The sequence below is a fragment of the Stomoxys calcitrans genome, chromosome 2 (genome assembly GCF_963082655.1).
Source record: "Stomoxys calcitrans chromosome 2, idStoCalc2.1, whole genome shotgun sequence".
NCBI lineage: Eukaryota > Metazoa > Arthropoda > Insecta > Diptera > Muscidae > Stomoxys > Stomoxys calcitrans.
Window position 1 is genome coordinate 157,854,104 of NC_081553.1, and position 12,641 is coordinate 157,866,744.

The window sequence follows — 12,641 nt, forward strand, 5'->3', positions numbered from 1 at the left end:
AGAATTTTTTTTTAATCAATTTCTTATACATATTTACATGTAAATTAATAAGATTGCAGTGTATAATAGCGATTTTTATATATGACTACGACTATTTGTTTCATTGTTACTATACGTACCTTCTTCTTTACATCCGCAGCCTCTTCTTCTTGTTTTTTCTCCAATTTCTTTTCTACCACAACCTTACATGAACATTCTTCTTTACCAGCTTCGTTGCTTACGACAACTCTGTAGGTGGAACTATGCTCCATACGCGCAGTGCTGAATGTTAAACGGGCTGTAGTACCATCGAAAGTTGTAGTGATTTCTTTCGTTTCTCTGATAATAGTAGTTCCTTTGTACCACTCAATTTTACATTTACGATCAGCTTCTTTGAGTTTTATTGACAATTCGAAAGTCTTCGATTCGGTTACCTTTTGGTCCGTAAGTTTACGAGATATCTCCGGCTTTTGTGGTTTGCGCTCTTCCTCTGGTATGTCAACTAAATGAACAATTTGTGAAACTGCCTCACCCTTCTCATTACTTGCTACCAATTTGTATGCGCCCTTGTCTGTGTCCTCTACATCGTTTATTTCCAATTTGACGGCAAATTCGCCTTCCTTTGACTTTTGTACTTGGTAAACATGACGTTTGCTTTCGCTTACAACATTGGACTCCTTATACCAAGTACACTTTGGTTCGAACTTAGAGGCAACCGTGCACTCAATAACAACCGTTCGTTTCTTGATAATTTTGATTATTTTTGGCTTGTCCTTGATGACGGGAATGACTAGAAATAAAAATTATATTGTAAAATGCATGTTTATTGGGAAATATGTATAGGCGTCTTGACTTACTCTCGATGTTTAATGTTAAATTTGCATTAAGTTCACCCAAGTTGTTTTTAATGTTGCACTTGTAAAGTCCAGAATCCTCCAGCTGTGGATCGATCACCTCAAGTTTTATATAATACTGATCTCCACGCTGTTCGACAAACATTTTAATTTTATTGCTTTCTTTGACCACTTCATTGTTGCGGTACCATACAATGGTGGGCTTTGGATCCGCTTTGACCTTGCATTCCATAATTATTAACTTGCCAGCATTTTCAGATACAATGCGAGGTTTTTCGACGAATGTTGGCCCCTCTCCTTCGGGCTCAGGCTCTGCTTCAATATTTAAATTGAGATTTGCGTTTGATTCTCCGTATTCATTCTGTACATTACAACGGTATGTACCACCGTCTGCTGCCCCAGGATCCTATATATATATATATATATATATACATATTATATACATAAAAAATTAGCTAGTATCCAAAATAGTAATAAGTTCTATATCTTGCCTTTATTTCTAAAGTTAATTCGTAAGCATCTTCCCCAATTGCCGATGTTTTTATCTCGATTTTCTTCGATTTGTTGACCACTTCCTTCCCTCTGTACCACGTTACAGTGGGTTCGGGCTTGGCCTTACACCGGCACTTCATTGTTATTAAAGTGCCGGAGTCGTTAGGTATGATTCGGGGTTTTTCGATAAATGATGGAGCAAATCCATTTGCGTCGTTTGCACCTAATGAAACGTGATATAAAAATAGTTTAACGATTTTTCCATTATAACGACTACAAAATTTTATACAATGTTTATCATTTTTATTATAAAGACATCGTCCAAAACAGACTGTAGAGCGAATGTTTCAAACTCAAATAAATAACCATATCGATAACTTGATATTAAAAAAAAAAGTTAAATAAGCTGTAAAAATAATTTCCACTATTTTTGTGTGAAAAAAATTTTGCTTGAGTTCTTCAAGACGTACGCTAGTATTTGCTTCTTAAGATACATTGAGTCGGCGTTATATATGTTGGAAAAGTGACTGAATTTAAGACAAGCAATTGGTGTACCGTTTTTGAGAAAAATTGTAATAAGTACACGCGATGAATAAAAATTTTATGCTCCGCGTAAACTCCGCTTATCGCTCCCTCTAAAAGCCAATTGGAAGATCGTTTTATATTGGTAAATTGCAAATGTTGCCCACGAACATTACACTTCGGAATAGGTGCAAACTTCTCACATATCAATGAGTGCAGTCCGATTCCATTTTAAGCTTAATGATAAGGGGCCTCCATTTGATAGCCGAGTCTGAAAGACGTGCCGGCGTGCGACACATCCTTGGGGAGAAGTTTTTACATGGCATAGTACCTAACAAATGTTGCCAGAATTAGGAGAGGAAAACCGACCATGAAGTTTTTTTCTGATGGTCTCCCCAGGCGTTCAGCGTCATAGTCGGACATGCTAACCTCTGTGTTACGGTGGCCTCCGTTCTATATTGGTGCCATATGAAACAGCTAACCTAATTATGTATACCTCACAACTCGCAAACAAAATAATTCATTACCCATAAACGAAATTTTTGACAAATAAATTTCCTTTGCGAGAAACTTTGTTTACGATGAAATTACATTTATAAGAATAAAGTTATGAATTTGTCACGAATACGATTTTCTTTCAAATACTAATGAATGAAACATGTTATAAGCATTTTCATTTTTTTATTTTCTGGTTTTTCTTTAAATATACATTAATTAAAACTATCCCTTAAAAGAGATTGTGTCCATTCAAAGTGATACAGAACTCAAATTAATTGTGCAACATGAATTAGGATTTAATGATACATAATAAATATGTAAGCCGTCGATTTTTGAAGGAACCCTTTAATGTTCTTGTTTTATTCTATTATAGTATTGAGTTGCAGAAACTGCGTTCCTACACGTTAAAAAATAAAACATTTGGAATATCTTTGCGACAAACAAATATGTTTTATTGAGAGAGTGCTATTTTTATTGTAGCTATGCAGCGTTTTCCTTCACTGGCCATAAAGTCACTTCGGTTATGGTAAAACTTTTAGGAACTTCGACTGTAGGATAGCCTTTCTTATCCTTTGCCACAGACGAATATGTTTTATTGAGGAAGTGCTATTTTTATTGTAGCTGTGCTGCGTTTTCCTTCATGTTGAAGGTTGTTTAAGGTTAGTTTGGTCATAAAGTCACTTCGGTTATGGTAAAAGTTTTTGGAACTACATTTTGGGAAAGAAAGGCTATCCTTTGCCACAGACGAATACCTAAAATTTTAGTTATTCCTTACACGAAAATTCAAGAATTCTGTTAAGCCAAAAATATTTTATTTACGGCAAAAAATAGTTTGTAACACGAAAGATTATTCGTTTGGTTGATTAATATGTTGTGGCAAATAGTGTAGTTCAAAAATTACTAATTTTTTGAATTTTTCATTGAGTAATTCTCAGTCAGCTAGCAGTCAGTATTGGTTGGTGATTGTAAGCTCGGAAGGTGAAGATAATCTTGCACCAAAAAAAAAAAAATATATTATCCTCTATATTTTCCACAAATTCTTGCTATGTTATCGTGAACAAAGTCCGAATGTTTTCCGTTAAAAAAGTTTACTTGTTGTTTATGGCTAATGAATTATTTTATGCGTGTACCAATACTGACTACTGGCTAACTGATTAATACTCAATGAAAAACCCAAAAAAGGAGTTCTTTGAGCATAGGATTTCTTCGCAAACGCACTCACACTCTCTGCCAAATGGAAGAAAGACAAGGATAAATAAGGCGACTGAATCATATTTTCGTATAAAAGGCATTTTTGCTGTGAACAATACACATTTTTGGTTTGAAAGAATTTTTGGAAACTTTGGAGAAAGAAAGGAACAATTATTTGCCACATACGAAGTTCCTAAACGTTTTATTATAAACGATGTAACTTTTACACCCAAAATTGGAAAATTCACATCTAGCGTTAAACAGCGGAAGAGAGTGCTTCCCAGTTACTAATTTAGTATTTCCCCAATAAAACAGTTTGTCCCAATGACATTCCAATTGTTTTACTTTTTTGCGAGTGGGCACACACTCGCAAGAACAAAAGAAATACATACCCCAATCGTATAAATTATGCCTCATTTTCACTAGAAAATCTCACTTGTTTGAGAAGATTTGTTGTAAATCTTCTTTGACTCTTCTTTTGTAGTGTGAAAACTGCATATACAATACTGGAATTGTTGTGACTATAAGTTATTATCTGTATTTTCGACAGCACTTTTTCGAAACATCTGGCATTTTCTAATTGAGATTATTAAATTTTGAAGTTGAAATTAATTAAATGGTTTCATTAATAAAATCGCTTACCCCAATAAAAATGCTGAACACATTAAGAATGCTGTAAAGACATTAGTGCTGTCAATTTTAGTTTGAAAATTTTATTTGGGTGATTTGCTCAAATAATGTATTTGGGCTCTAGTGTAAACGTGGTTTTACAAATAACAAGTAAAAGCGTTCTATGTTTTGCCGGGCCGAATCCTATATTCCCGTCATCTCTTTTAAGGCAAACAAAGGATATTGGATAAGAGTTGATGTTGGAGCTATATCATGTTGCGGTCCGATTCGGACCATAATTGAGTTGAATGTCGGAAACCATAGTAGAAGTTATTGCCATTGTGAAAATTTGCAACCAATTCGAATAAGAATTGCACCCTTTAGGGGTTCAAGACTTAAAATCGGAAGATAGGTTTATAAGGAAGCTGTATCAGGCTATGAACCGATTCAGACCATATCTTACACACATGTTGAAGGTCATGGGAGAAGCTGTTGTACAAAGTTTCAGCCAAATCGTATAAGAACTGCGCCCTCTCGAGGCTTAAGAAATAAATAAAACCGGTAGATCGGTTTATTTGGGAGCTACATCAAGTTATGAACCGATTTAGACCTTACTTGGCATAGTTATTGGAAGTCATAACAAATCACCAAATCGGGTAATTATTGCCCCTTCTTGTGGCTCAAGAAGTCGAGATCCAAGATGGGTTTGTATTGCAGCTATATTAAAATATGGACCGATATGGCCTATTTACAATCCCAAATGACCTTCTGTAATAAGAAGTATTTGTGCAAAATTTCAAGCGCCTAGATTTACTTACTTTATAAAATGTCATGACCCCATTATACTTAATGGGGTCTTGGACGAATATCTCGAGGTGTTATTGTACAAAGGGAATGACGAAATTAGTGTACCCCCATCCTGTGGAGGAGGGCATAAAAATACCCAAAATAGAAAAAATTAGAGCTCTAGTAAGGAAAGAAGTATCCCAATGCAAATAGGTAATGGAAAGCACCTTTATATACATATATTGTACCAATGTACTTAAGTATATGCCATCAACCAGTTTCTGCATGCCGTTGATCAAACACTTGGAGTTAAGCAGATCACACGTGTACATCACAATAAAGTTCTCCGTGTGTTTAAAAAATTACAAACATGAAATAAACGGTGCGATATTTTTTAACATGCATTTGTAGTTGTTGATTTTGAAACGCTGTCTAACAAGAAAGGACCAATGAAAATTTGATGAAATAATGCCTTTTCATTTTAATTATCCTGGAAAGTTAAAGTATCCTATAGTCTTTGGTGTCGATGAATGAATACGATGGCACTGTCATACAATTGTGATATTTCCAGTAAATGTCAAGGAGTTATTTTTTTCAGTATATCCTTCTTAAAGGTGGAAATAAAAATGAACAATTCGAACTTCTGAGTCGATACAGCCATGTCCGTCCATATGTCAAATCACGATAGCGGTCGAGCGCGTAAATCTAGCTGCTTGAAATTTTGCACAGATACTAACTATTGATGTAAGTCGTTGGGGATTGCATATGGACAATATAGTTTCAGATTTGTATATAGCTCCCACATAAACCGATCTCTCGATTTGACTTCTTCAGCCTCTGAAAGCTGCAATTTTTGTCCGATTTGGCTTAAATTTTGCCAAGTACGGTATTTAGATCCCATATAAACCGATCTTCCGATTTGACTTGTTGAGCCCCTGGAAGCCTCAATTTTTGTCGGACTTGGCTACTACTGTGCACATAGTTTTCTGGTATGACTTCCAACAACTGCACTAAGAACGGTTTAAATTTGTCTTTAATCTGATATAGCTCCCATATAAACCGATCTCCTGATTTGACTTCTTGAGCCCTTATAAGCCGCAATTTATGTCCGATTTGGCTGAAATTTTGCATGCGGTGGTCTATTATAGTCTTCCAACAACTGTCTACAATCTGATATAGCTCCCATATAAACCGGTCTCTCGGTTACTAAATGCTTTAATTTTTGCTGGTTTGACAAAAGTTTCGTAAATAGAATAATATTATGCCCATCAACTAAATATAGTTTGTATAAATTTTTAGCAGAATCCTTGGTGGCGGGTTCCCAAGATTCGACCCGGCCGACATTACCACACTTTTACATGTTTTTATTTCAATTAATAAGGGAGTGGGATGATAAAGAACGTATCATTAACACAATGGAGGTTAGGATTCAAAGTTTAACAAGAATATATATACTTTATAGGGTCTCAGACGAATATTTCGAGTAGTTACAAACAGAATGACGAAATTAGTATACCCCCCATCTTATGGTGGAGGGTATAAAAACGGTTTGTTACTAATAGCGGTATAAGTTTAATTATAAAGCTAATATACACAAAAGAACGGAACAATATTTCCCCAAATACAGTATGGATATTGTTGTGAATAGCAAATAAAAACTTATAGATTTAAATGCTTTTGGAATACTCATAGAATGCTATGTTTGCATGCCTTCGTTTATAAGTAAGATAGAAGCCTTTGAATTGTTGTGTTCCCATTTTAGTCTTAAGCTCCAATTACACGATCATATAAACTGTCACTTTCGGTATCCATGAGACTTATGTACATCATATGTATGTACGTATGTACATCATATACGAATAGAACGCGCTCTTATCGGCATATATTTTCATATGTATTGTACTTTTTATACCCTTCTTCATAGGATGGGGGTATACTAATTTCGTTATTCCGTTTGTAACACCTCGAAATATGCGTATAAAACCCCATAAAGTATATATATTATTGATCGTTATTACACGTTAAGTCGAGCTGAGCCAACGACGTCTGGTCCGTCTGTCGAAAGAACGTTAACATTCGTAGGAGTAAAGCAAGGCGCTTGAAATTTTGTACAAATACTTCCTATTGTGTAGGTCGGTTAAAATTGTAAATGGACCAAATCTTGGGTCTTGACCTTTTGAGCCTCTATATGTCGAAATTCTTATCCGATTTGGCTAAAATTTTGCGCGTGTTGTTTTATTATCACTTCCAATTCCGATTAGACTTCTTAAGCTTCTAGAGGGCGCAATTCTCATCTAATTTGTTTGAAATTTTGCATAGATTGTTATGCTATGACAACAACAACTGTGCCAAGTATGGTCTAAATCGATTGATAACCTTATATAGCTGTCATATAAACGGATTTCCGACGCTTAACACGCTTTAACTTTTTTTTTGCATATATCCACATGTATATTCGAGTAAATATTAAATTAATCGAAAAATTTGCATATTTATTCCAATATCCATTTCCATTTCCAATATCCTATCAAACAATGTGTACAACTGTCAGAGTTGCTATTTTTTGAAATTACATGACATGTGTGATAGCTTAATGGCAGCTTTAATAAAACAATCATTCCACTCACATTAAACATTTGTGTGCGCCCACATTATTCCGGAAGGATACCAATTTGTATTAGGTTATGAGCCCAGAACGCATCGACTGCGCGAATTAAAAAGTTGTTAAATAAATAGTGATCAAAAATGGGTTAGATAAAAGTGAAAATCAAGCCTTTCATTAACAATAAGTCATAATGTTGCGCAATATATGTACGTATTTCCGAAAAAGAAAAACGAGGTGGTAGAAAAACTCATAGAATTCAATAAATTTGTCGAAAAAAGAACTGGACGTAAGTTAAAAGAAATTCGATCTGATAGCGGCACGGAATATACGAACAACGGTTTCCAGAATTACTCAAAAAGAAGGTATTAGATAACACATAACAGCAAAATGGAATCGCCGAAAGGAGGAATCGAACGCTGGCGGAAATGGCCCGTTGTATGATGATACAATCCGACCTAGCTCCAAGTTTCTGGATGGAAGCTGTATTCACAGCTAATAGCACCCGTTATAAATGTCCATCAAGAAGTTCAAATGAAGAAATACCATTCCAAATGTGTACAGGGCGTAAACCTGTGGATTAGTTATTTTCAAAAGTTTGGTACAACAGCATAAATGCTCGAAAAGTTGAAACGCCACGGTAAATTTGAACCGAAGTCAAACAAAAGTTTTTTCATTAAATATGAAAAGCCCACAAAGTTGTGTGTTCTCGACACGTAAGATTTGCAGATGCGTATGGATCAAAATAGCATTGACGATGTGTTACATCGCATCACCAGAAAACGTGATACCAACAGTAGAGTCAATTCAGGATACCATCATTGAATATCAAGACGAAACCAATACAAAAGAAAATGTTGAATCGGAAAATTCTTCTTGTTACGATGATAATGAAGATTTTTTTTCTTCCAGAAACTAAATCTGAAGATGCAAATCAAGAAATAAATGTCGCAAATATGATATACCACAGTGAACCATAAAACGCCGAAGAAGCATTGAGAGGCCCAGAAGCCGCAGATAAGAAAAACGCTATTAGATTCGAGTATCAAGCACTTCAAAAGAATAAAACTTGAAAAGTTGTAGATCTCCCTAAAGGACAGAAAGTAGTCGATTGCAAATGGGTATTGAGAAAGAAGTACTCTGCAGAAGGAAATGTTGAGCGCTAGACTGGAAGCTTAAGGTTTAACTTAATTGCCAGGTGTGGATTTCAACGAATCGTTTGTCCCCGTTGCCAAAATTGGATCCATATAATGGCCTTAGCTGCGGAATTGAAGCTCAACGAATGTATATCAACTTTATTTTGTACCGTTGTATCTTAAAGGTGAAATCGGAAAGACTATTTACATGAAGCTGCCGAAAGAACTCCGCCATAATCTGTGCGAAAAAGAAATGCAAGAATATAGAGGCGAAAGAGTGTGTTTGTAGCGAAAGGCTCTTCACGGTCTAAAGCATCTAAAGCATCTGGTCGACAAAGTTATTACTCTAGTAGCAATTTATATAGCCGCCTTGAAAATTGAGACAAATGATGAAAGGAAATGAAACCGGGTAAAATCAGGATTGAAAAATCTTTTGAGATAAAGGTCTTGAGTAGATTGAAGGCAGTGCTGAAACGTTTTAACATGATGGATGCAGTTTGGTATTCACGAAGACCGGCAAACCTATAATAGAATCTGCCAATGCAGAATGGGGATCAAATATTCATGACCGAAACCCGCATACAGGTTATGCATACAAGTTGGCAAATGCAGTTGCATATTGGGATTCCAGAAAGCAAAGAGCTGCTGCTGTGTCAAATTCTGAAACCGAACGCATGTCAACTTCCAATTCAACAAAATAAGCAATTTATCTGCTCATAAATTTTTGGAAGGATATCAATTTCTCAAATATATTATTTTAGTATATGGTGCTTATTCACTATCAATACCGTAGACACTGAAATAAACGCGTTTGATATTAAATTTTCGCTGGTTGTACCTTGGAAAAAATATTAAATAATAACTACTTTTTTAAAGTAATATTCTTTTCCATTGCAAAAAAATTACGATCTTGAGCTCGTCTCGAAAGAGAAACAGGCAAAAAACTTGAAAATGAAAATTCGAACCTGGACACACGGAGCAACAGCGAAAGTTATTTCCGTTGTCTAGCGTCCGAAGCCATCAATACACATGCATTGTGAAAGGAACAGCTAGATTCGAGCATGGGTAATGTGGTATTTTTATCATAGAGGCGCCAAAGTACGGCCCTTGAAGCCTTCACACCTAATATGGTCAATAAGTTATTCTAACCAAATGACGACACGTGACCCATAGTTGTTAGAGTGTATGGTGATCTCTGTGTTTCCTTTTCCATTGCAAAAAAATCTCCGATCAATGAGCTCTTCTCGAAAGAGAAACAAACGAACATTTTCATTTATTAATAAATATTTGCTTGTTACAAACAGACATGGAAGACTACCTGTATTTAGAGGCCTCTGCTATTGGATGCTATGTTCATGTATCTTTTCAGTAAAATTCAAAAGATTAAATCTACCCTTCTAACAAAATTCTTGCGATTTTAAGATCATTGCTTTATGGAGAACAATAACTAGTTTTATAAAATTTGCATTTTTGATTTGGTACAGCATATGACTTCAAAGTGAAGCAAAGCTCTTTTAATGTTCCTATTCCAATAATTTTCCAATCTAAAACTCAAAAACTATAGTAAATGAGAAACGTGCACAGAAAAAATAATGATTTAAATTTTACCGATCATACATTGTATTGACTAATAATAACACTTATAAAAAAGTGGTTAATTGCATAAATAACTTTTTACATTGAAATTCAATTTTGCATTAAATATGACACGTGATTAGTAAAAATTTAATTGCACGAATTAATATTATTATTTAATGGCATAAACGGTATGTATCTGTTTCTACAAAAAGCAAGATGATAAAGTGTTCTTTTTCACATCGATGTAGTCCGGATAGAAGTGCAATAGAGACAAATATATATTCGCGTACACCACTAAATGCAAAAATAATCCACAAAATCATATTTTCATATTGTGCGGTCGTGATGTGATTCAAGAAAACACCGAGTTAGTGGAAAAAATTGGCTTAGAAAACATCTAAAAAGTGGAATATATGAAAAAATTTATATGACTCTACTGTTCGTCTTTACGCATGCATTACTCTGAATCTCCATATAAAAAAATAAAAATTAAAAATGTGTCAAATAAATAAACACATTTATACGCTTAGAGCACAAAGAGTGTATATAAAGACAAGACTGTGTTGGAGCAATAAATCTCCGGTAATTGAGTTTATAAAGATACAAATATATTTTTACGATTTTACAACTATTCCGAAAGCAGAACAGAGGATCTTATTTTAGTGTTGATGGATCGTCCCTTACACTCTCAGCAAGATGAGCAATGTCTTCGGCCAATAACATAATATACGAGCACGGGAATGCGTTGTTTTGTCCATTAAGCTAAAGCATATTTTCATTTTGAAACTTTGCGTTGTTTTGTCCATTAAGCTAAAGCATATTTTCATTTTGAAACTTTGCCATTTGTGTAAATGTCAGAATATAGATATTTAAAAGACCATAAGGGAGTCCAGCAAATTTGTCCATGGGGCAAATATTAATGAGTGCTGTCCGAGTCAAGTTTTAATATCAATGATAAATGATCATCTTTTAATAGCCCATAGAAGTTTTTACATTGCATAGTACCTCAAAAATGTCGTCAGCATTAGGAAAGGATAACCAGCACGCAAAATGTTTTCTGATGTTCTACCCTGAATTCGAACCCAATTCTAACCTCTGCGCTACGGAGTTGATTGTCCGATAAGATATAAACTGAAATATTTGCAGCAGTTATGGCTTGCAGTTAAAATGTTCATAGAGAATAAAAAGTAATTATAATATACAATAGTAAGTCTTAGCCAATGTGCTTACATTAGAGGTGTTTTATTATCCCATTAGATTAGTTTATATGGGGAAAATGCTATCCCCGAGTTTTAGTTTTACCGTTTATTAAAACATGTGGTGCCATCATTCAATTTGAATGACTAAACTTAGAAAGAAAGAACGCATCATTGCTTAGGATTTTAATTAAATCACATATATGAACTCCGAGAAACATTTAAACTTAAATTCAATTTTAATTTGTGGGTACAATCCTATCAGATCATAATGCCACGAGAGATCTCAGTACGTCGACTTTAGTATCAGTTTTCAAGAGGGAAAGTGGAAATAAATATGAATAAGAATAAGTACATATATACCCACAGAAATTGACTGATATGTTGATAAAACCCTGGTCAACCCCTCCATTCTTAAAACTCGGGATGCAAACTTAAATGAACAATTTTGTTTTCGGTCCAATTGGATGTTTCGGGGTTTTTATAATCATTGCTGCAAACGATTAGCTATATTTATTTATTCGTCCCCGAAACTACATCTAAGCCACTATAATATTTTTTGTATTTAAATACAATTTATCAAATCTATGTTATTTGAGGCGGCATGTTGAAAAACTGGTACATTTGTTTAAATTCAACATGTTATTAATACTTTATTATTGATTAATCACATGTGCTTTGAATTTTTCTGTTTAAAAATGGTGAACTGAATTATTTTATTGATATTGATATGTCAAATCCGTGGATTAGGTTTAGTAGGGCATATCCAAACTATCTTGTTTTCGATGAATTTCAAACAATTATATATAATTTAAAATTGGGTAAACAGAATGGGTTATAAAAAGGAGGACCGTTTGAAACAAGTGGTTGTGTTCATTAACGAGAATATGTACTCGTACTTTTTTTAAACGTTTAAGAGAAGTTTTCCGTTAGAGATCCTTTACAAATATTTATCTAGCCATGCCCTTCCGGCCGTCTGTCGAAATAACGATGGCGTTTAACAGCGTAATGCTATTCGCGCGAAATTTCGCAAAGATGCTTCTTTTAAATGTAGGTAGGCAAATGAGCCACATGGGTTCAGATTTTGATACAGTTCCCATATAAAGTGGTCCTTCGACTTGGCGTCTGGAGCTTCTAGAAGCAGCAAATGTTATCCAATTAGGCTGAAATTTGCACGTAGTGTTCTGTTTTAAATTCC

At 34.6% G+C, this 12,641-nt stretch overlaps 1 protein-coding gene across 27 annotated transcripts in view; it reads right to left on the reverse strand.

Annotated features, from left to right (window-relative positions):
* Positions 1 to 12,641, reverse strand: part of LOC106088221 (twitchin) — a 138,545-nt gene that overhangs the window by 90,511 nt on the left and 35,393 nt on the right. For all 27 annotated transcript variants that reach the window (XM_059362751.1, XM_059362743.1, XM_059362745.1 and 24 more), the window contains 3 exons: positions 1,325 to 1,548; positions 837 to 1,239; positions 120 to 769 (listed from right to left, as the gene is read on the reverse strand). In XM_059362751.1, coding sequence (XP_059218734.1) covers positions 120 to 769; positions 837 to 1,239; positions 1,325 to 1,548 — 1,277 coding nt within the window. The remainder of the gene's footprint in view (positions 1 to 119; positions 770 to 836; positions 1,240 to 1,324; positions 1,549 to 12,641) is intronic.